At 42.5% G+C, this 25,125-nt stretch overlaps 1 protein-coding gene across 4 annotated transcripts; it reads left to right on the top strand.

The window, feature by feature from the left end:
- Positions 1-374: 374 nt before the first annotated feature.
- On the top strand, positions 375-23,556 carry LOC118087309 (uncharacterized). 4 transcript variants are annotated; one of them, XM_035119850.3, is made up of 15 exons: positions 375-837; positions 2,729-2,852; positions 3,881-4,005; positions 6,320-6,410; positions 9,579-9,658; positions 10,478-10,522; positions 11,249-11,283; positions 12,440-12,612; positions 12,974-13,061; positions 14,349-14,414; positions 15,887-15,964; positions 19,762-20,456; positions 20,945-21,024; positions 21,294-21,383; positions 22,357-23,556. In XM_035119850.3, the coding sequence occupies exons 1-14, from the start codon at positions 794-796 to the stop codon at positions 21,349-21,351; spliced, it is 1,782 nt and encodes a 593-aa protein (XP_034975741.2). In that variant the 5' UTR covers positions 375-793; the 3' UTR covers positions 21,352-21,383; positions 22,357-23,556. The 4 variants fall into 4 exon arrangements, with proteins under 4 accessions (XP_034975741.2, XP_060131978.2, XP_088527152.1 ...); XM_060275995.2 differs by having other exon boundaries at positions 19,762-20,564; XM_035119851.3 differs by having other exon boundaries at positions 599-837; positions 2,734-2,852; positions 19,762-20,564.
- Positions 23,557-25,125: the final 1,569 nt, after the last annotated feature.

Below are 25,125 nucleotides of genomic sequence, written 5' to 3'. Positions count from 1 at the left end.
TACAGTTGTAGGTAGGGAATAATACTTACAAAGAGGTCGTAATGATTACAACTAGGGAAATGTATATTACATACATACACTTTACAGGCTGCGGTATAATCAACATTCTTCAGAATTAAATCAATCAAAATTTCAAAAAACAAAGTGCTATACAATTATTAAATCACCAATCACTATACAACAGAGGAAAAGTCACTGCGCAAAACAATTTAAACTGAGGACAGAAGAGTAAAATCCACAGAGCTAAAACAGCATAAAGCAATAATATAATTTTAAAGGCCTGGGGAAATGAAAAGGGGGTTGCCCAGTGCGGAAAATTTACTAAGGTATTATTTATTATTCTTCATTGCAAACATTTTTATCCTGTCCTTCAGATGAAAATGCTCATAGAGCAGTTGAACTGCAAGCAATTGTGTGCACTGCAGAGCTTGCTTCAAGCCCGCACAGTTTGGGCCAGTTGGCAAGGCTCAGGAAACTGTGAGGAAAGGATGTATCTTTGCGCGGACCTGCCCGCCTCTGCGTCCGACATCTTGAGCTGGCCGAGCTGTTTACTTTGCACAACGGAAATCCCGCCCCAACGTCGCTTCCTCTTCCTGGTTTGCTGGCGCTGCAGGGAAGATCGGGAGGGCAGGGCGAGACGCCAACCCTCATCCTCCGGCCAGCCCACCTAGCTCGGGTGGCGTTGGGAAGTCGCTGAGAGGAGGAGTCCAGCTGGCGGAGCGGGAATGAGGCCTCGCTCCTGTCCTGAGAAAGGGGCAGGTCGCTTTGACACGGGTCTTCGGCAGCCGCCCCTATGAATCGGGAGCGGAGGTCGCTGCGGAACTCAAAGCCCACGGGGTAAGTTTGCAGATCCCGGGTATCGTTGGCGTAGATGGATGGCAGGCAGAGACCGCCGAATAAGCTGGCGGGTGGCGAAGCTCTTGAGTGCTTCGTAATTCCCTCTTAATCGGACTTTTACTCGCTGTAGGGTATTGATTTTCCGAAGCAGCCACCCCACTTCGGGACATTACTTTCCCGTTGCTGTGCAGAGGCGCGCACGGCATCTTTTGCTTTGGACCACTTGCATGCACTTCCAGCGCAAATGCAACCCATCCTCCGTACTAGGTAGGCTTATTGCGCTGCGAGTCCCGAATGATTGCAGTGAGGCTTAGCTTCTATGTAAGTGTAGCCAGGGTTTTACTCTATGGAAGTTTCATGTGCATCTCGATGTGGCTGGGGCTTCCTTCCAAGTTATGTAGCCAGCATAAAATACGTGTGTAAAACCCATACCTAAAGCTATGGTATGTTAAATAAATAAATGAATAGCTAGCTAGCAATAGTTCACCTATCTCTATATTTTTTCTCTTACCAGGGAATAAAATAGGTTGTAGAATTCTCCCACTCAGTTTAGTCTGAATTTGTCTTATGTCTGAGAAAGTGTTCTGTCAATACATGTTCTACTTTTAGATTTAATGGGAGCCTGCTGTTTTTGCACCAACCCACATTTATAGTAGCTCTGCAGTGGGTGTCCAAAATTGTAAGTTCTTCTTGGACCAGCAATGACCAGCCCTGTATATTCCTTTCTTATCTGCATTAGGCTGCTATTCACCAGCGTGATAAAGACCAATTTGAGTACCCTGTGACCTTGTGGGCATGCCTGTGCAAGCTTTTTTTGTTGGCTTTGGGTGAATGCAAGCCCCTTCCTAATCCCATAGTGCAATCTGGGAATCTCAATAGAAAAGAGAAAGGAGTGATACTAATGGGTGAAACTCTGTATCAGGAAGGAAGATCTTCTGTTCTCAGGAACTGTTTGGCTGCACCCCAATTTTGCTCTAAATCTGGGGTCTAATACAAAATTCAGCAAAAATTATATTTATATTGCAAGTTTCTAGCCCTTGTGATTTCTGGCAAAAATATCTGAAAATAGAGTGATGTGCAACAGGAGTAAATTTTGCATTCAAGGGTGTTTTTTAAAACAAAAATTCTATGATGCTCATAACTTATTCCTCAAAACACCTAATTTTGGGCCACACTGCACCTGGCCAAGAATACAGTGGTACTTCCGGTTACAAATGTAATCCCTTCCAGAAGTCAGAAGTCTGTTTGCAACCCGAAACTGCTCGTAACATGAGGCGCACTTTCACTAATGGCGCTTCCTGCTGCTGCCGCGCTGCCAGCACGCGACTTCCGCTCTCATCCCGGGGCAAAGTTTCCAACAAGGGGCACCTACTTTCAGGTTAGCGGAGCTTGTAACCCGCAGCGTTTGCAAGGAGGATGTTACGTAACATGAGATTCCACTGTACAGGTTTCTGTTTCTTATCAAATAAGAATAGTGTTTTAGTTAAAATGAAGGGCTACTTGGATGAACTTTCTGTATACCAACTTGCAAATTGTTTACTATACTGATGGTTACATGATAAGGTGAGGTCATTGAATATGAAAGTGTTAAGGTCCTAGTAGTCCCATTAAGATGGCTGAACATGGATTGGCTGTGTACCTACATACAGTACATATGGAAGGACATATGAAGCATTCTCTGGAGTAACATGGCTCATGTTGTCTCAAACATTCTCTTTGTTTTTCTGTTTTCCTAATGATGAATAAATGCACAATGGGTTTTAATGGTAAAGCAATCTGGAAGATATTTAGTGTGATACCATCAAGCAACTTTTTGCCATGCCACTTTCTTGTCCTCATATTTTGCACATTTTCCCATGCCTTTGTCATTTTAATTACTTATTTTTCCCAGTTTAGACAATGAAGATAGCCAGACAAATAGGCCCTGCTACTTGGAACCTTGGATCGTGAATCTTCTTCTGGAGTACAAGGATTCTGAAGCCAGAGAAGAGGGTCAACTTGGGCATGTCCTGAGGGTATATTAATGTGAATTTTTAAGCAGTGATGAATGGGGAACTCTTAATTTTTAAAATAAAATAAAATTCCATACTCCCCTTCCTCCAAGGAGCTTAGAACAATGTCTCCACCCTCACTTTTCTCTTTACAACAACCCTGTGAGGTGGTGCTTCTCAAGCTATCTTGAAGTGTCCAACCCAACCTGAACTGTGGTGGAGTTATCATGGACCAGTAGCTGATGGCTCACAGACCTGCCCCAGTCCATGTACCACCACTTTGAGTGGTTCTGCTCTGAGGTTCACTAGGCAGAGAGAGAGAGAGAGAGACTGGTAGAAAGCTTCATAGCAGAGTGGGGATTTGAACCTGGGTGCCCCATGTCCTAGTTCAACACTCTTACACCACATTAATGTGGACATAATTGATGCTTCTGCTGCTCCTGAGGCAGTGGCTATGTTCTACCTTCTGAATCCAGAGGAGACCTTTTGCTTGAGCATAAGAGTTGCTTTATATCACAGCAATCTCATGCATGCTTGCTCAGAAGCAAGTCCCTCTGTGTTCAATGGAGCTTACTCCCAGGTAATTGAGGATAGGATTGCAGCCTATGTGCCTTATAGCCAGAGCTGCAATGTTAGATCAATTACAATATTTTGATTAACTAAAATGGTGCCCCTGTTTAGTTGGGAAGCAGATTGAAGTTGCCTCCCCCCATTTTGTCTTTTAATACAAGTACTTGTCAAAATTGGAAGTCAGCACATACCAGCTTTGAAGAGAGTTTCTCTTCTTGTTAGTAGACTGATCTTTTTAAGATTATGCCTGTTGCAACAGGAGTATTCATCCTCTGAAAACAAAATGGGAAGTTCCCTGCTCCCACAACTCTAGGTCTTTCTCATATGCAGATCTAAATTGCCATACTGTGGCTTTCAAACTTTGTGGGTCTCCATATCTTCCTCATCCTGCCCCCCCCCCAAATGAATTAAAGACTCTAGAGTGGTTTCGTCCCTATTTTTAATACCTGACTTCTTTTCCTTATCTCCCAATTTATTGCTAGGTTTTAAATGAGACAGAGGCTCTAGATCATGATGAGCAGCTCCCAGCAGCTGTTCTGTGCATCGCAGATGGGCATCATTATATCCAAATGGAAGTTACAGCCAAAGCTGTTCAGATGACAAAATGGTAATTTTTACACTTTATGTATGAACTACATTTATATCTCAGCTTTCCGTCAATAAGCTTAAGGTGGTGTACATGGTTCTCCTCACTCTACATTTTATCCTCTGAACAACGCTGTGAGGTACCTTAGGCCGCGAGACAGTGAGTGGCCCAGAGTTGTCCAGTGAGCTTCCTGGGTGAGGGGGGATATTAACTCAGGTCTCCCAGGTCCTAATCATCAGATTTGCCGGGGTGAAATTAGTGTTTGGGTAAACAGCCTATTATAGGGAACCTGATAGAGTAGCAATAAATATCGGTGGTTCCAAACTGCTCTCTACCCTTGTTTCTGTCTTGCTGAGCTTGTGGCAAGCACTTAAGAAAAATGGAAATGTTTTGAGGGCCTGTCACAGAACCTTTAAAAGCAAGCAAACTGACTAGTCTAAAATTAAAATAATATTCAAACAAAAATTAAAAAGTATTAAAATAAGCAAGGGAGACTTCGGGGAGATAGATTACAGTGTTTTAATGATATGAATTTTGAAGATAATTATTTTATACTAGGCAGCCCACTCCAATGCATAATTCTTAAGAAAAACTTCCGTAATTAAAATGGTCTCATACTTCTCTTCATTGTGCTAATGTGGATACATTGCCAGTTCAAATCACTAATCAGTTGTTTTATGGAGGTCAGTGACTTAAACTTCCAGTGTTGAAGCAAAATCTCTTTGGTGGCCCAAGTGACTGGATTCTTTCATTAAATTTTGCAAGATTCTCTCCCCCACCCCAGGTTGAAGGATTCCAAAAGGCTACCATGTGAATCAGCACACACTCCACTTTTCCCTTGTCCCATCATAGTTTCCACAAACCAGAGGCTTAAGGCATAAAGTTGTATCCTCTGTCAGTCCTGATCAGTAGCTAATCCTTAGCTTAAAGTTAAAGGTACCCCTGACCATTAGGTCCAGTCGTGGCGACTCTGGGGTTGCGGTGCTCATCTTGCTTTACTGGCCAAGGGAGCTGGCATGCAGCTTTCAGGTCATGTGGCGAGCATGACTAAGCCGCTTCTGGCAAACCAGTGTAGTGCACGGAAATGGCGTTTAGCTTCTCGCCAGAGTGGTACCTATTTATCTACTTGCATTTTGACGTGCTTTTGAACTGCTAGGTTGGCAGGAGCAGGGACTGAGCAACGGGAGCTCACCCTGTCACAGGGATTCGAACCGCTGACCTTCTGATCGGCAAGCCCTAGGCTCAGTGGTTTAGACCACAGCACCACCCGCGTCCCTAATCCTTAGCTTAGTTAGCTCTTAAGTTAACACTGCCATGGGCCCTGCTGCAATAGATTTCTGAGAGGCTTAGGTAGTGGTGACTTTCCTGGTTTTATCTACAGAGCACCTTCCTTTGGTTAGATAACTTTGTTATGGTTCCTTGTGTTTTATTACTGCCTTGGGGTTTTAAACCACTTTTAGGCTTTTTCTTAGAATTATGTGGTATATAAATTTTATGAAATACTTACCATGCATGTACAAAAGCTAGCACATTAGCAATCTGCATAACATTCTGTGCCAAGCAATCTAAAATTATGTGTTACAAAATCTACCAGAATGTGGTAAGAAGTTGCATAATGCAAAAAAGGCCATTTTAAAAATTAACTCTAGACCTTTCATGCATTGTTCACTTTTTAAGACACACAAGAGAGCCTATGGCAGACAACCAGTTGTTAATTTCTATTTGCAGAGCATGTAGCATGGAAGGGTAAATTCCATAATATTTTAGGACCTGCATACATAATTACTCTATTCACTCTGAGACAGCGTAAGAATAATTTTTGTAAACCAATATGTGCACATTTGCATTTGCACACTGTTGGCAAACTTCATTCTGCACTTTCCACTTGTGCTTTTGTAGAACTTGAAAGATCTCCCCACCCCGCCCCCTGAGCAATGTAGTGAGGAGGGAGCGGCATATGGGTGAGCGATGAGCAATATGTGTTCCTAGCTAAAGGAAAGTAAGGACTACATAATATGGGTCACACAGAGCACACAAGCACACTACTTGCATGATTATATTATTTTACTGTCTTTTGATGTAAACTACCTGCAGCCTTTGAATAACGATGTACAAGTATTTAAAAATAAATATATTCTCAAAACATATATTTGCTGTTATCTACAGTATTTGTTTTTGGATGTCCCTTTTTTTAACAATGGAAGCTGAAAGTTTCAGTATTCTGAGGAAATGAATGGATTCTTCCAAATTTTGCTTAGAATTGCAACCTTTTAGACGATGTGGCAAACTATTGGGCATGGCCATCATACATGTTTCTTTCTTTCTTTCTTTTTAGTGCTCTACCCCAGTCTGGATTTTCCAGTATTGTTGGCCAATTCATTGTCCTGCAGAATTTTAGGGTTTGTTTTAAAGAAGCAGCTAAAGTGGTAAGGCACACAAATATTTATTATTTAATTTATTATTATTTATACCCCACCCATCTGGCTGGGTTTCCTCGGCCACTGGGCGGCTTACAACATATCTAAAAACATAAAAAAATCCAATCCGTAAAAAACTGCATTGCCACCCTCTCCCAGTTATCTACAGGTAGGTCCTTATCATGCTCAGCTGAACCTGGGCAGACTCCTCCCTAAAGTCAAGATCGTGATTACACTGAGTTTCTTACGGTGGGAAGGAGTCTAACCATTTAAAACTGAATGTGACTAGAATCTTTGCACTCAGTGCACAAAGGTCAGGAGTGCAACCAGTGAGCACAGAGACACTGAAGCCTTACGGCTTGTGTGTATTCTCACACCACACTTTTAGCTCACATGCATTCACCATATGCCTGTAAAGCACTGTCGGTTTTAGGAAAGTCTGCTGCCTACCATGGGATTATGCCACTGAAGTAATAGGAAGCTGGGCCTGCAGGATACCAAATTATTAGAGAATTTACCGTATTTTTCTGTGTATAAGACTATGCTTTTTTAAAAAGGCAAAAATTGGGTGTCGTCTTATACATGGATAGTGTATGAAGAGGCAGGATGTGCGATTAATGGCAGCAGCAAATAGGGGATTGGCAGTGGCGATTTGGCGGGTGATTGGTGGCTGTGGCAAGGCCTGCTGGGGATTGGCTGCGGATGTGGCAATTGGGCAGGCGATTGGTGGCTGTGGCAAGTGGGCGGGCGGGCTGTTGGTGGTGGCGAGCGGGCAGACAATTGGCAACTACGGCGAGGTGTGCAATCAGCAGTGGCAGGCAGGTGGGTGAGCGATTGGCGGACGTGACCTCCCCCACCCCACCAAAAAGCTAAACAACTTGATTTCTTAATTTTGGGTTAAAAAAATAGAGGTTGTCTTATACATGGGGGCGTCTTATACACGGATAAATACGGTATTTCCCCATATTTCTTTAGTGATGTTCGTTTCTAGCATCTTTTGCCATCTTTGTTTGAATTAATTCACTTTATTTTCTTTACTGGCTCTCAGTAAAATTTGCAGAATTTGGCGGCCAGGTTGCTCACCAGAGCAAGATGGTTTGAGCATATTACAACTGATTCTGGCCCAGCTGCACTGGCTGCCAAATAGGTTCCTTCCCAATTCAAAGTGGTGGTTTTGACCTATAAAGCCTTAAACGGCTCAGGACCACAGTACCTCAAGGACTGCCTCTCCCCATATAAACTGAACTGGATTCTGTGATCCCCGTCTTTCTTTGTGTGCCTCCCCAACCAGAGGTCTGGAGGGTGGCAACACAAGAACGGGGCCTTTTCTGCAGTGGCTCCCCATTTGTGGGATGCTCTCCCTAGGGTGGTTTCGGCTGGCACCTTCATTACACCCCTTTAGGCACCAGGTGAAAACGTTCCTCTTCAACCAGACCTTGGGCTGATTAACATCTTATACTCTCTTTTAAATGTGTTTGTGGGAGCTGGTGCGGGGGTGGGGGTTATTAGTTCGTGGGGGGGCAGGGTTTGGTTGTTATTATTATTCTGTATTTTGTGTTTTTATATTGCATTTGTATGTTGTGAACTGCCCTGAGATCTACAGATCTCAGTATACAAATTTAATAAATAAATAAAATGAAACACCTGCCATTAATCAGTTAAAATGTATGTAATTGGGCAGTTCAATTTTCAAAACCTTGAAACCAAAAAAGTATTTGCTGGCGAATGAAAATGTGCCATCAAATCAAATGTGCACCCTTATCTGGCAAAAAAAAGGTGCACATTACATTCGAGTAAATACGGTACTTAGAATCAGGTGCAGCTGCATTGCCTCACATAAATTGGCGGGAAAACGTGTGAAGGCCTCAGCCAGCCTCCACAGGTTGGCTTGTATTTTATCTGTGGTATTGGGGTTCATCTGCTCCTCAGGAGTTCTGCTAGGATAATAGTCAGGGTGTGACTCTTGAGTCGGTCGACTTTTCTCCTGACGCAGAAGGCTGTCTGGCACAAACCTTGGTCTGATTTGAGTTTGTCAGCATTCTGAGTGTCTGCCATCTTTAAGGCAGAATAAGTATCATTGTGAGGTGACTTCTCCCACCTCCTTTTTTTTAATAACTGATACAGCACTACAGTATAATCTTGTGAAAGCACACTCTCTTAAGGTGAGTTTGTGAGTAGTTACGTCCTGAAAATGGGAGCGGTTGTGGTGAAGCATAAGTTTCCAATCTCCCTCTGGCCCTGAAGATGGTGTTGAACAAGTCACTATATTTCAGCCTAACCCACCTCATGAGGTTATTGAAAGTTTAAATGATACTTGTTAAAGGAAAGGCATATGATGCAAGTCTTTATCTTAATAACAGGGAACTCTTATTTATTTATTTATCTATCTATCTATTATCATTTTGTGGGTAGATAATTTTTTCTAGCCTAAGGTTCTTGTGAAAAGACCATATTTATCCCATGAACCTGAGGGGCAAAGCTAACATGTGAAGGATCCTTTATTGTCCCAAGTGGTATTTTGTTGGCACAGCTTATAAGGGACACAGGTTGGTCTTGAGCAGATGACATGGACACTTAAATTGTCCCGAAGCAAGCCTATGTTGGCTGGAGAGAGCAAGGAGACATTTGCATTTTGTAATCCCCCCCCTTCCCTACAAATCTTATGCTAAGTAATATTAATGGACTGAAGGCTGTCTTCTTTTCCTCTCATATCTCATTCTGTATTATGCTGTAGGAACATAATATGATTAAATTTAGGGAAAGCCAAGAAGTGGCCCTGCTATCTGTTCTCTCCACCTCCCACCGCCCCCTGCATATCATTCAAGCAGGTGTTCCAACTCTAGGGGGTTTATGTGTCATCGGCCCCCTCAATCTTTGTTGGAAAGGGGCTGGTTCCCCTTGATGTTGAGGGGGCCCAGCGTGCATCGTGCGTGCACGTCACATGCATTGTGCACCATGTGTCACAGCTTCAGTGGCCGGCTCCTCCAAAGCGCTCGACCTCCTGTAGACGATGCAACGTCGCACATGATGCACGCTGGGGCCCCTCAGTCTTGGGGGCAACCTGGCACCTCTGCATTCAAGCAATAATTCAATCAAATTTGGGAACATGTGTTGCCTTATGTTGGACTGAATACTCCAGGCACAACATAACTAATTCTGCCTTTCCTTCACTTTCAGGAGGATTGTCGATTTTACCTTGTACTTGATTGTTTCCGAGTGATGCCCATGAAGCGGAGGGAACGGAGGCAGCAAGACTGGTGAGACTTTCTCTGAGCTTTGTTATGGGCTTGATGTGTGAATTTGGATGGAAGAAGGTTGGCTAGAGAACGCTTAGATGAGTCTTTAGATGAGTCTGCTTGAATTTTCATCACATTTTACTTAAGCTTGGTAAATTAAACTGGGCAGAATGAATTGGTATGTGTCCTTCCCCAACAGTCTTATTTTGTTAGAGCCTTAGTACCTGTGATGTGAATGAGGTGGTTAGCAATCATATTGTGGCTTTTAAAAATTTAAGTGCCAAGCACAGAAGTACATGTGTGGTTTTCTCTTAGAAACTCCATGTATGGTGAGGTGCATGGTGTGGGAAGGTTCAAATCTTCTACCCCCAGCCACAGTTTAAATGAAAATAGCCTCTGCTGCATACCAATTTATATTTGGGGGAAATGTTATCATTAGTGTCCCGTGTAGTTAGGCCCTTACCTTTTAGTTCAGTGCTGTAGCTTTCTGAAATTGTCAAAGAAGGGGATTTGGAAAGATGACAGGCAGTGTATCCTGGAGGCAGCCATTCATTTTTGAGAGAATTGCTACTTAGTGATGTTTTTGTTACTGGAAATTGAAGCTGCAAATTGGTTGTTTTTTAAAATGAAAAAAAAATTCTCCAAATGGCTTTGGTAACTTTTGATGGCCTTGGGATCTACCACATTCAGAAACTGAGAGTATTCTGTAATTTTTCATATGATTGGTCAGGTTTTGAAATCCATTCTTTAATCCATTTGTTCTTCTGCTCTGAGAAGCTTAAGTGGTAACTTTGGACTATGGTGAAAAGCTGGGAATGCTAAGATGTCATCTTTTTCTAGCAACCGGGAGCCCTCAGTACTGGAGAAGATAAAGGAACTGTGGCAGTAAGTACATGGTCCAACAGTTGTTTCTTCATGCCTAATATGTGAGTTAGCTTAAGATAGCAATGGAAATATTCTTTGTTTCAGGTTCTAATTTGCTCATATTAGTAAGGTTTTTTTTAGAACAATCAGAGCTCAAAACCTCAGGTTCTCAGTACAGAAAGGGCTATTGTGAAGATAACATGGAATAACCTTGATGGACACCACTCTGAACTCCTTGGAGGAAGGATAGAGCAATGAACAGCAAGATATATTATTGGAATTGATCGATAGTTCTGTATAAAGCTATGTAGAGACAATAACTTTTCACTAGATGATGATATAGACTCTACTATATAGGAATCGTCCATAGTCCACACACCAGTTTTTCTTTCTCTTGTTTCAAATGCCAAATTTTGCAGTAGAACATGTTTGTAAGGAAAATTATTAGGAAGCTAATAGTCCCTTAACTGAGATATTTACGTTCTTGTAATCAATCCAGAAGTAGAGAAAGAATGAGCTGTTCAGAAAGAATGAGGGATTTACTATACTAGCCATTTCTAAGATGTCATAAAAAGTATTTTGGGATAGGGATGTGCTAAAATGCCATCCTTAGAGTGGATCAAACTGGGTCAGATAAAATCAATTAACAACAAAATTTGATTCAGACATAAAAAGGAGGTTGTTTGAAGGTTTTGCAAACCCATTGCCATTCTTAATTCTAGGTTCTATTTTGTTTGTGTCTTTCAGGAAAAGCCTTGCTCTCCAGCCCTGGTCCAGCTCAGGTATTGTACAGTGAGCATTGTAAGTTTCTAAAGGGAAATCCTAGTGTAACATAATAGAAGGGGCTGGTTGGTATAACATTAATTAAGTCTCCATATCATACTTGCATCATGCAGTACTGCAAGTCCGCAACCTATGTGGAACTGCACACAAATGACAAAACGCATAAAGCCAGGAAGACCTGTAAGAAGGCATAAAAAACCATGTGTAAAAAACCTCTTCCCCTTGCTTCCGGACCACTTTTCAGATAAACTCCCATCACTCTCAGACCACCCCCACTTGCTCAGTCAACCTTACCCACACATTCCAGATCACTTTTGCTCATTCTCAGGTCACTTTCCCCTTGCTCTCAATGCAATTGCTAGACCCTTTCTCACTCTTGATTCTTTGAAGATGCCCAAACACACTCCCAGGTGACTGCAGTGGCAGATGGGATTGCCAACTTTTGTTTCTCTACCACGTTTTGATTTAACCCTATTTTCCCTGTGGTTTTCTGGTTTATTTGTTTATTTTTTGGTCACCCGCATAAGGTTGTGATTGCATATGTAAAGTGAGTGTGAGTTTCAGGCTTACTGTAAGTGGTTTTTCTGTCCCTTATTGCCTTAACAGAGAATTGATGGGTGTTTGCATTGCATAGCTCTGTGTCACTTTGATTAATTTATTCCTAAGATTTCTTTCTTGCCCTTTACCAGATCCCAGGGCAGGTTACAACAATATAATACATAATTATAAAAATAAAATAACAATTACAGTCATAAGAATGGGTAAAACTGTTTCAGCCAGATTAGTATACATTCAACAAAAGAGGTGGATTCCACTAAACAAAATCCCTTAACTGTCAGTGGACAATGGTGCATCCGAGCCACTTACAGCAGAGGACAAACATTTTATAATCTACTTTTAGATAGCAAGATTACATCCTGATTTATGTGTTTTGCTGACAGCACAAATTTTCACTTTGTTATTGCCAGAATATGTTTACCTGGGATCAAATTACAAAAAGACTGATGCAAGCATATTTCTGACTAACTTTTAAAATTGGTCTAGTGTTGTAGGCATCTGTTTCATTTTCATTTAGCTCTAATATGAAATATTATGGGACTCTTGTTCCAAAGCTAACACCCTATTTTACTGTGCACATTTTCTTTTCCTGTAAAGAGACATCATCTGTTTCCGAAGTACTACGGGAGATAAAGCAGGATCGACTTAGTACTTTAAAAGAAAATGCCAAGGATTGTCTCAGTTTATTGAACCCCAGCAAGCTGTTGGATTCTGAGCAGTTGGCTGTATATCCTGACACCAAATGGCAGGTGGAACGCAAGCAAGATAAGGTCTGTTCTCTGTTCTGTTTGTGACATCTCAGCTGAAAATCACAGGGATGGGGTGTGTGGGTGTCATGGTTGAATGGGTAGTTAGATGATGGAAGAATAAGGAATAAAAAATACAGATCAAAACTGATAAAACCTTCATCCCTGAAAGTAAAGCAGATGTCAGGGTTTTTTTTGGATCTGGTGGAATTTCCATACTGCCAGTAAATGGTTGAGATTTGCTCACCAGGGTCCCTCATTTTCTACTTTATTGGACAGTTATGTAATTGGTAAGTTTTCTTGGCCTGTTAAGCATTGGCTGGGTCTGCGTGGATCTGTTGTGCTATGCAGGGAAGCAGAAGTAGAGTAACAATTCTGATTTCAGGTTCATCAGAATGTCTTTGTCATCCCAGCCAAGCTGTTGACAATCAGTGCAGAAAATGAAGCATTACTTCACAAGTCCTACCTACCAAGTGAGTGCCAGAGTGCTGGGTGAAAGATTACCTTAGTTAAGGATGGGGCCTTCCTTACGCTGTTGGGCCCATCAGCCCCAGGCAGCATGGTCAATAGCTAGGGGTTGTGAGAACTGTAATTGAATATTCAGAGTGCTCCCCATTCTTGTTCTAGCCTATGAATTTGACAAATTACTTTATTATGAAGCAGTTCTGTTTATTTCAGAATATCAAGTGTCCCTAGAACTTCATAACTAAATGCCATCATTTTAATGGCAATCTATAAGGACTAACAAAGCCTAAGTATGTTTGAGAGACCAAGGTTGAGGTTTTGTGGACAGAGAATTCTGTGGCCACAACCAGGAGCTACATTTTAATACCCAAGTTACTGTAGAAGGGAGAGTGCAAGGTCTGGCTGTTTTCATTGTACACCACTGCTGTTTTTTTGTGCAGAATCTCATAGATCTTATAATCTTGCTACCATTAAAATGATCATTATGAATTAAGGGTGAGGGCTGCTGTGAGCTGAGGTGGTGCATTTGTCAGATAAGAGGAACTGAATCTGCCCCACCCTTAGGGTTGCCAGACTCAATAGAGGACAGGACTTCTGTGCCTTTAATTGTCCTGCTCTCTTTTGAGTCTGGAAACCTTAAAGAGAAACCAGCAGACCCTTTGCTTGGAAATTAAACAAAGGGTCTGCTGGTTTCTCTTTAAGGTTTCCAGACTCAAAAGAGAGCTGGGCAATTAAAGGCACAGAAGTCCTGTCCTCTATTGAGTCTGGCAACCCTACCCACCCTCCACAGGCCAGGTGGACAGGCTACCAATCCCCTGGCATCTTATGATGTCAGGTGATTCAAAGTTCAAGTTTCACAGTACTAAGATCACATATAAGCCTCTGCTTGCTGCCTTTTAAAGAGCAAGTAAGAACTTTTGGTGTCTGGTGCCTTTTTCTTCCTTGCTTCCTTTTAAAGACTAGTCAAAGTGTTATCTCCTGTTTTAGTGTTGTAGTATCACAGTGTTAAGATTGGAGATAAGAGAAATGCTGCCTAGTCTTTCACAGTCTTGTTTTCTTGGTAGGTGAAGACACCTCTTCATCCAGGCCTTTGGGGAGGGGCAAAGTGTAATGGGGATGGAAGAGTGCTTTTGCTTGCTGCTTCTGCCTCTTGGTTTGGTTGTTGTGATTTTTATGGTGATTTTCATTGCAAAAATTTTTTTTACTGATGGTGTTAATGTTTTAATAACTGGTTCTAGTACATGTCTGTTTGGGGGAGTCCATGCTAAAAAATCAGATTGTCCTTTATCTTACAGAGCCCTCTCAAGCTGTTCTTGAGAGTACTCAAGATGATGACCAAAGTACTGTATCTTTTTTCAGTGGTGAGTAGCAGTAGTTGTCTCTCTGCCTGCAAGGCCACAAAAACGATGTATGGCTTTTCTGTTGACACAAGTGGAACGTTCTACTTAAGGGGATATCACATTATCTAAAAGACACCTTGGTCCACAACTGATCTCCCAAAGTCTAGAAGACTATTAATGAAATCAGTAGTTTTAAAGATAAAGGTTGCTTGTCTGTATCCAAAGCTCCTACTAAGCAGCATTTCAATAATAGTCATAGGAAGTTGAATTTCATTTGGTCCCCAACTTTGTAAGCCAAGAGTGGAAATATCTTTCAGCCTGAGCAATGCATTCCCTAGTGGGCAGTCTTCTGGGCACCATATGCCAGTGGTTGGCAGGGCAATGGGTGTAGGGAGTTATTGTTATTGTTTGTTACTATGGTATTTTTTGTGTTTTTATACTGTAAACCATCCTGTGATCCTTGGATGAAGGGTGGTATATTATTATTATTATTATTATTATTATTATTATTATTATTATTATTCACCAAACTAATACATCTTCTGAGACCTTGAAAGGCTGCAGCAAGTGCCCGTGACTCAGCTACAAGGAAAGCTGGCAAATGTGAAGTTCACTTGCTTATGCTTCTTAATCTGCCTAATGAGGTCTGGATAGTGGTGGTTGAGAGCCATGTGCTCTGTAATCTCTTCAAAACCTGACAATATTCATGCTTCATACCCATTTACTGTAGGCTCAGATACCTCTGGTGGCTAGCTTTGCTATTATATTTTGGGAGGAAACCTAATAAGGACTAGGGAGCACATTGATGACTACAGTTGTGCAGTTCTCTAGTATAGCATGAAATTTGTTAATAGGTCTTATTTGACAGGGAAAAAACATTTGTGGCCGTGGATGGCTGAAAGTAGACTCATATGCAGCTAGGGAGTCTTGAAAGGATGTGGATATAAGATATCAAATGCCACCCCACCCTCCAAGCTACAATGCTGTGCATGTGGTTCAAAGCAATTCTATAAGTATTAGTAGATGCAACTTCAGAACCTCTGCTCTTATTTTTCCACTACATAAAGATTCAGAAACTCATTTCTGAAAACCTGCTCTGCAGATGATATTTTGAATGATCTTGAACTTACTTTGAGAGCAGACCATGTTCCACCTTAACACAGCTTGGGAGGGGAGAGGGTAGTTCTGTCCTACTTTGGTTACACCGGCTGTCTTCTTGGAAGAGAGAATTCCTAGAATGTTTGAATGTCCAGAGCTGTTTCCCATTACTTTAACCCAGGCATCCCCAAACTGCGGCCCTCCAGATGTTTTGGCCTACAACTCCCATGATCCCTAGCTAACAGGACCAGTGGTCAGGGATGATGGGAATTGTAGTCCAAAACATCTGGAGCGCCGAAGTTTGGGGATGCCTGCTTTAACCTGACCTCAGGGTCGCCTGCACCTTTAAGAGGCCTATTTGCAGGGGAACAATTGATTGCACTTTTTTTTGGCAGCTGAAGCTGAAAGCCCAGATGGTTCCTTAGAAAACCCTTGGGATGTATTTCCAGGAATGACTCTGTCCACCTCCTGTGGTGAGTATTTATGCTGTTGTCCTACTGCCTGTAGAGAAAGCTGTTCTGTTTCTCTTTGTATCAGGTGTTTGCATCAGTGGATATTTATTTTGGCCTTGCTAGTAAAGATGAAGTATAATTGGAATTTTCAGCATGAAAGAAAGTCAGACTGTTTTACTGAATAAATCAAATACAAATGACACAAGAAGTTAAGTGTTGATGTTTTTAATTGATATTTTGATTTATTTAAAAAATTGTAGGAGTTTAGGCTGCTAAACGTTTCTGTGATTCAGGGTTCTCAAGGTTTCGAAAATTAAACTTTTATTTATTTTGCTCCTTTCTTGCTTTCAAAATAATGAGGTTTGGTCACTATCAAGCTAAAGTGAAGTGATGCAAGTCATTTATTTTAGAAATCAGTGGAACCTAGATATTAACTTTGGGTGGATTATGATGTCTGAAAATTATATTCTCAATCTTTTTTGGAAGAGATACTTGGGAAGTGACATGAATACTAAATTCACAGAGAAGCAAAAACATTACCAGTCATCCTTAGTAATGCAAGTATGTCCATCTTGAGTTTCTACTAGAAACTGGCAGCTGGAATAATTTGATTTTGTTGCAGCTACACTTGCAGTCTTTAAATATCATGGGTGTTAACTGGCATTTGGGGTTGCTTGTTTTTTACATTCTGGTTGGAAACAGTGGCTAAATTTGGCCAGTCTCTTCCATGCTTCAACACTTTCTCCTTCCCAGTGCTTTTTTTCTAGAAACCCTGGAGAGCAGCTGCCAGTAAGTGTAAACAATAGTGACCTATAAGTCAGCAAATATGTCTTCTTTTTTCCTCTTCAAAATATGGCAACTCTACATGAACACATCCCTTGTTCTCTTAGAGTAGCAATGGTGCCCACCTGAGAGGTGCTGGAACTGAGTTTCTGTGAGTTCCCCCTGAAAAAGCCCTGCCAACACCATAGTTCACTTCACCATCTTTCTGCTTTGGAAGATGAGACACAAAGGGCTTTTTACCCTTCTCCTACAATGTGAATAGCAATTTGCAGAGGCCTTCCTTTACTATGCACCCCTGCTTGTTCATGCCATTTGCTTATGCCATTGCTCTTGCAGGGATATGAGCAACAGGGCTGCATTATATGGAAGTGAGCATTGCCAAAGCCTCGGACTCTGTTCATATTGAGGGTGAGAGAGTTAAATGGATATTTGTCTGTGTCTTGGGCCCAAATTGAAAATAATGAAGGAGGTTATGATCCAGTCTGCTGCTGGATCTCTCAGTGGCCTTTGATACAATCAAGCATAACATCCTTCTGGACCGTCGGAGCTGGGGGCACTGTGTCCAGAAAGTGGTGGTGGGGGATGAGTGTTCAGACCCCTGGGCTCTTACTTGTGGGGTGCCTCAGGGTTCTGCCTCTCCCCCATGCTTTTTACCATCTACATGAAGCCGCTGGGAGAGATAATCAGGGGGTTTGGGTTGGGTGTCCATCAATATGCGGATAATACCCAGCTTTACCTCTCTTTTAAATGGGAACCAGTGAAGGCCCTGTTTGAGTGCCTGGAGGCGGTTGGAGGATGGATGGTGGTTAATGGATTGAGATTGAATCCTGACAAGACAGAAGTACTGTTCTTGGGGGACAGGGGGTGGGCTGGTGTGGAGGACTCCCTGGTCCTGAATGGGGTAACTGTGCCCCTGAAGGACCAGGTGCACAGCCTGGGAGTCATTTTGGACTCACAGCTGTCCATGGAGGCACAGGTCAACTCTGTATCTAGGGCAGCTGTCTACCAGCTCCATCTGGTATGCAGGCTGAAACCCTACCTGCCCACGGACTGTCTCGCCAGAGTGGTGCATGCTCTAGTTATCTCCCTCTTGGACTACTGCAATGTGCTCTACGTGGGGCTACCTTTGAAGGTGACCTGGAAACTACAACTAATCCAGAATGCGGCAGCTAGATGGGTGACTGAGGGCGGCCGCTGAGACCATATAACACTGGTCCTGAAAGACCTACATTGGCTCCCAGTACGTTTCCGAGCACAATTCAAAGTGTTGGTGCTGACCTTTAAATCCCTAAACAGCCTCGGCCCAGTATACCTGAAGGATATACCCATCATTCTGCCCGGACACTGAGGTCCAGCACCAAGGGCTTTCTGATGGTTCCCTCACTGCGAGAAGCAAAGCTAAGGGGAACCAGGCAGAGGGCCTTCTCGGTACAGTAGTGGCGGCCGCCCTGTGGAACGCCCTCCCATCAGATGTCAAAGAGATAAATAACTACCTGACATTTAGAAGACATCTGAAGGGAGCCCTGTTCAGGGAAGCTTTTAATGTGTGACATTTTAATGTATTTAAATTTTTTGTTGGAAGCCGCCCAGAGTGGCTGGGGAAATGCAGCCAGATGGGCGGGGTACAAATAAATAATAATAATAAATAATCTAAATTTTGTTATTAAATCACCTGTGTTGGGCTAAGTTTTGATTGAGGTGGAAAAGGAAACCACCACATTCTTTTTTGAAGTTGCTATAAGCCTCATTTGTTTTTGTTTTTTCTACAGTGAGACAAACAGCAACTAGGGAGTTGGAAGTTGGTTGAGATAATGGGATAGGCAGGAAAGAATCAACTCCCCCACCCCGCCTGCTGTTACTTGAATCAAAATGTGAACTCTTTGTGCTGCTTTAAAGGAAACACACACACAAAGAGAGATATCACTCACTGATCTCTTGCATCACACCCCATTTGGCTCGTGCTTTGAATTAGTGTTACAGGAAAAAATGGAAAATTGGTTGCTGACCAGATGTGTAAAACCTACCCGTGGGCTAGGGCATGGTTGAATTTTTCAACTTTCCAATTCCAAAAATCAGGGGTGCTAAAAAGTTGTAACATGATTTGGGAATTCAAAAAAATACTTTGGTTTAATAAATATACAGTCATACCTCAGGTTACAGCCGTTTCAGGTTGCGTCTTTTCGGGTTGTGCGCTGCACCGAACCCAGAAGTCCGTGAACGGGTTACTTCTGGGTTTCGGCGCAGAAGCACTAAATCATGCTTTGCGCAGAAGCACCGAACCGCAACCCGTGTGTGCTCAGATGCGGCGCTGCGGGTTGTGAAAGTGCTTCCCTCATGGATCACGTTCCCAACCCGAGCGTCCACTGTAATTTAGTTTTGCTTGCTAATTAAAATGTGTGTAAAAGTGCATAGAAATCATTAGAAATTATTGCCAAGTATTTGCAGTTATACGATATATTTATATTTAATACATATTTTATATTACCTGACACTTTCAGAAGGTTAAACATCTTTTTGTTGTTGTTTTCCAAGAGTTTATTTGCTTCTTAATCAAATGTAGACTTGGTAAGCTAAATGTGGTCTAATCACAAAAATAATAGCAGATTTGAGTTCCTCACATCCAGAAGCATATTTTTAAGATCCCCCCCCCAAATGAAGAAATTTGCAAAAATTAAATTTCACCCACTAAGAAGACATGCTCTACTGTGGCACCAAGCTCAAATTATTTTTATTATAGTTGTCCTCCTGTCATGGCCTATTTGGAGTCCACATTGTCATCTAGCAGTCAAAATCTCCCAAATCAGGTTCACGTCCCTGTTCCTGTCCCCTTGAAATGGCAGAATTACTCATATGCAAATAGCCTTCAGAATATCATGTAATTCTTGGTTATATTTGCAAGTAGCTGTGTATATTTTATGTTGACTTGACTTTCACAGCCATTCTTTTTGAGATATTTTGTACCAGTTTCACAGTAGCCTGCTTGTTTTCTTATATGACTTAAAAGTAGTTAAGTGTTTTCATTTTTGCTTTGGCAGACACATCTGGTATATCACACAGCCTCCCCTGCGCACAGCAGATGCTCATGGCTAATACTGCCGGGGAAGAAGAGACTCCACGCTCCAACAGCTGCACCCCAGATTTGCTGGAACCTCGTGTTCATATATCCCACTGTAGCTCTGGCCAGGATGAGCCAAAAGAGACCGTGTCCCCATCACTACTTCCCTTTCACAGCAGTACATCTCCCAAGGAATCTGCCAGTCAAAAATCCAGCTCTGTTGCATTGAACATTGCATGTGATGTCAGCAAAACTGCAAATACTGATGAAACCATTCCCTGTGGCCAATCACTGAGGAATTCACATTCTCACGCTAATATGTGTCTTTGCTCTTCTGTACATTCCCCAATTCAGAGAAATATCTCTCTTGGGTCCTTGTCTGAAAATACAGAGGAAGATCATATGGCCCATTTGCAGAGGGATCAGACAGTGGTGAGAAGATCTGGGGAGAAATTCCTGGACAAAAGCAGGACATGTGTGGCAGCTAAAAGGAAACAAATGACTCTAGAGGAGGAGGACCCTACTAAGACTTTCTCTGATCCCACATGTACCAGTCTGAAAGCCCTAGGGCAGCATACTACCATGGCCTTTCCAGAATCCAGTAAGCTGGAACTGGTAGCTATGAACATGTCCAAAAAGAGCCGGATCAAGGAGGTGGAAGTTCAGCAGCATCAGGTATCAGCCCAGTTTAGATGCACAGAGGGAGTCCTGAAAAAGGGAAGGGAACCAGGAGCCACAAAAGTCATCACTAGGCCAGAAGAACAGCTTGGAGTTCAACAGCTGGTAAATCTGTGACCTGGGTGAACAATGATGATAAAAACCCTTTGAAACACTGGTTTATATCCAGGATTCTCATTGTGTGAGTAGGGGCTCCCTGACAACTGAGAAAGCCTGGTCTCTTCTTTGCCCCCACTCCAAATGTTGTATTTATGTTTGATTCTACCAATAGGCAGAGTGTAGAGTTTTATATTCACTTGTGCAACATGAATGACTTTTCCTCACCAGTTGTGTGGCCTCATGGCTTGAAATCCCTGTCTCTTCCCTTCTTCCCATCCTCCCTGCAGAGAGTGGTTTGGGAAAGAAGTAGCCTGTAAATCTCAAGATAGAGCAAGGTAGCAAACCTGACTTCAAATTCAGAAATCTGCTTCTGTTCCTTCCTGCAGGGGTGTGTGAGAGGAGCCCCTTTTCGTATTACATACAAGCCACCAACATCTGAACTCTGCTCCCAAGTGCACTCTACAAGGTTAGTGTATTTCCAAGCTAGTAGTACTTGAGGTGATATGGGAGATAGAGGGATTCCAAAGGAACTGTGCCTACTGCAGGAACAGGAGAGAAATAACTGGGAGAAGGTAAAAGCTGAAGTAATTGCTCAATGACTGCTGCCTTCCATAAGATCTTGCTAATGATATATTTTTATTTTGAGGAATATGACACAGCAGGCAAGAATGATCTGCTTATCCACCATCATATGATCCTATTTTCACATTGTTTCCTGTTGTTTTTCCCCCCCAGGATCTCAAGAGCATTGCTGGGATGGGCATGCTGGGTTGTCAACAGCACACAGAAATAATAGTCTTTGCTGAAGTTCCTTGTTCTTCTCAGGTTGGATTTATCTAGTCACCTTTGCCATATTAGAATGATTAGTACTTTACATATTAAAATAAATTTTTGAAAAGAAGTATTTAGTATATGTAATGTAATGGCTCAAAAGGAAGGAACTGACTTCACATGTGTGCCAGCGGTTGTAAAGGAGAGGCTGTTCTGCTTTTGTCACAAGGGGATAAGTTAGCTGCTTCCACAGGGGATGGCTGAGTAACAGTGTCACAGTACAGTCTTGTAGTGCATGCTGTTCTAGAACCAATGATCAGAAAGTAAGCTGACCATATTAAATTTTTGTTCTCTAAGAGCGTAAGACCCATTCAGTCCAGCATCCTGTTCTCACCGCCGTTAACCAGGTGCCTGTGGGAAGCAGCACGAGTGCAACAGCATTCTCCCCACTTGTGCTCCTCAACTATTCAGAGGCATACCAACTCCAATACTATCACCATTGCTAGTAGCCACCAGTAGCCTTATTCTCTATGAAGTAGTCTAAACCCCTTTAATGCCATCCAAGTTGGTGGCCATTACTTTATCTTACAGTAGCAAATTTCATCATTTTTACTATGCACTGTGTAAAAAAATACTTCCTTTTATCTGTCCTGATTCTTTCAACATTCAGTTTCACTGTATGGCCCTAGTGTTAGAGAGGGAGAAAAACTTTCTCCATGCTTAATTTAGGCACCTCTATTATGTCATCCTTGTCACCCATTCATCTTTGCTTTAAACTAAGAAGCCACATATGTTGTAACCTTTCCTCATGGGGGAGTTGTTCCAGCCCCATTCTTTTGTTGGTTGTCCTTTGCTGAACCTTTTCCAATTCTACAATATGCTTTTTGAGATGCTGTGAAACTAGGACAGAACACACTATTCAAACTATGGTCATACCACAGTTTTTAATAAGAGCATTATGACATTGGCAGTGCTGTTTTAATCATTTCCCAAAGGCTCCCTAAAATGGAATTTGCCTTTTCCACAGCTGCCGCACCCTGGGCCAACATCTTCAAGAAGTTATCCACTACAACTCCAGTTTGGACACCATAAGAGTGAAGTCGGGATTGTAATGCTTTCCACCAGTTTTCCTGGAACAGATAGTAAGCTGACCGGGCTGTAATTTCCTTGATTCTACTTGGATCCTTTCTTTAAAATTGGAGTTAACTTTCCAGTGTTTAGGTATGGAGGCTGATATTAGGGACAAATTAAATATTTTGATATAAAACAAGCAAGTAAAGAACTTGAGTGGATGACATGTGGACCTGTCTCTCCCCCCCTCCTTTTTAATTTCTGAGTAAGGGCTGGAATTTTATCTCTTCTCACCACTGTTTGCCTCAAACTCCTTCCTGACCAGGTTTACACATGGATCTGGCCATTACCTTTTAAAATGAAGACAGATGTACAACATTCATTCAGCTTTTCTGGAATCTCCTTTTTCTCCTTTAGTACACCTTTGATTCCCTTGCCATCAATAGGTCAAACTGCCTTCCTAGCAGGTTTCCTGCTCTAGTGTATTTCTTAAGCAATGTGCTCTTCTTTTTCTGTTTTTTGAATTCCCTGATTGTGTTCTTTCATTGTTTTAATGAGGATAAAACTTTTCTGAAAGAAGCCTTATTTCCTCCAATAGCTCTGTAGGTTAACTATGTAGGCACATTGGAGCTGAGCTTGCTAACTGTAATTATTAAATGAATGAATGAGCATGCATCATATGGAACCTACTCCATTTAAGTTTCATATTTCCTGTTCAGTTTCTTTTAAAAAAATGTAATGAGAAGAATATTGATTGCCTAAGTGTCAATGGGATATTAACAAGCTGAAATGTGTGCAGATGATAAAGGATCTTAAACCAAGCCTTATGAGGAACAGTTGAGGGAATTGGGTATTTTTAGCCAGGTAAAGAGGAGAGGAGATTGGAATATTTACTGTGAATAATACCTTCTTGTGTCAACATCAGTTTTGAATTGAATTATAGCATCTGTAATTATTTTGATCATTTCCCCATTTCATTTAATTACAAAATGTTTTATATAGATTACATGCTTGATAAAATGAAAACAAATTTAGAAAAAAACAGCTCTCATAGAAAATATGTGCGTGCCTTCTTTCCAAAACTGAGCACAGTAACTCAAATATTGTTTGAAAGTTTAAATAAAACAAATCTTTACCTTAAATGTAAAGAAAACCAGCTATTTGTGCTAGAATATATCTTAAATATACATGCAATATTTGCTTGGTAATTGATTATAAATACTGAAGATCAATACATAGAGCTATATTTCCCCCCTGCGTTTTAGTGTATGTCAAAGTCTATAGAAGTCTTGCAGTTTAATTCTTAAACCAGATTGTTCTCAAACTACAGAAACAGGATTCCATGGCTGTAGCTGTATGTATCTTTCAATATTATTTGGGGTTGGGGGGGCATGAGTTCCCTGAATTAAAGTGACTGAGGCTTGCTAAGAATCTTATTATTACAGATTTTCTCCACCCAAAGCACTTGGTGTAGTTAAACTCATAAATGATTATGGAGAATGACTGAATCTTTTAGTACAGTGGAACCTCGCAAGACTAATGCCTTGCGCAACGAAAAACTTGCAAGACGAAAGAGTTTTGTGTTGCATGAGGGACTCGCAAGACGATGAGGTTTTCTATGGCAGCCGCTTCGTCTTGCGAAGCGCGGCTGTAGAATGTAGCGCGGGAAGGCGGCAAAGGAAGATCAGCTGTCAGCACGGGAAGCTGACAGCTGATCTTCCTTTGCCTTCTTTCCGCGCTACAGCTGGTTTCCCGGGGCTTGCCAGGGGGGACGGAGCCGAAGTGTGGCGGTGTGGGGGCTGCCCCCGCTTGTCTTCCTCGAGCCAAGGGGAAGACAGGAGGCGGCAGCCCCGCTTTTTCCCGCTCGCCTCGGCGGCGGCGGCATTACAGCAGCTGATCCCAGCCCGGCCCAAGGGTGAGTGCAGCGCGCAGGGGGCAAGCAGGAGAAAGTGCGCGGTGGCTGCAACGCTGAGGGGGCCGATCCGGGCTGGCTGGAGGGCGAGTGCCACACGCTTTCTCTTGCTCGCCCTTGGGCCGACCCGGGATCGGCCGCCTAAGCGCCGCCGCTGCCGAGGCGAGCGGAAGAAAGCGTGCGGTGCTTGCCCTCGGGCCAGCCCGGATCCTCTCAGCGCCGCAGCCGCCATGCACTTTCCTGCTTGGGCCGCCCCGGGATTGGCTGCCTCAGCGCTGCCGCCGCCTGGCTTTTCCGAGGCAAGCGAGTAAGCGCCGCCACCGCCAGTCCCTCAGAGCCCATAGGAACGCATTAATTAAATTTCAATGCCTTCCTATGGGAAACTGTGCTTCGCAAAACGAATTTTTCGTAAAATGAATTGACCGGTGGAACGAATTAAATTCGTCTTGCGAGGCACCACTGTATTTACACACAGCTGCATTTAGTGAGTTTCTCAGCACTGCAAAAACTGACTTCACCTGCTCTTGTATACGAAAGTGCTTTCTGTGTGAAAATCTAACACTTGTAGTGACCTCCATGAGCAGCTGCAGGGTCCTTAAAGCAGGGAATGAGGAGCCTGCCTCCCCCATGTTGCTGGACTCAAACCTCCCATCAGCTCCAGCCAGCCTGGCTAATAATCAGGTACCTAAAACATTTCCATCTGTGCTTTAAAACAAATTGGTTATGGTAAGTTGTTCCCTTTAAGATGGCATGGGGGGGGGGCTGCCTATTTTTCTAAGAGGCAGTGATTAGTCATCTTACAGTAGATCTAAA

The sequence above is a fragment of the Zootoca vivipara genome, chromosome 6 (assembly GCF_965207765.1).
Source record: "Zootoca vivipara chromosome 6, rZooViv2.hap1.1, whole genome shotgun sequence".
In the NCBI taxonomy this organism is placed as follows: domain Eukaryota; kingdom Metazoa; phylum Chordata; class Lepidosauria; order Squamata; family Lacertidae; genus Zootoca; species Zootoca vivipara.
This window is presented reverse-complemented; position numbering and strand designations above follow the sequence as displayed.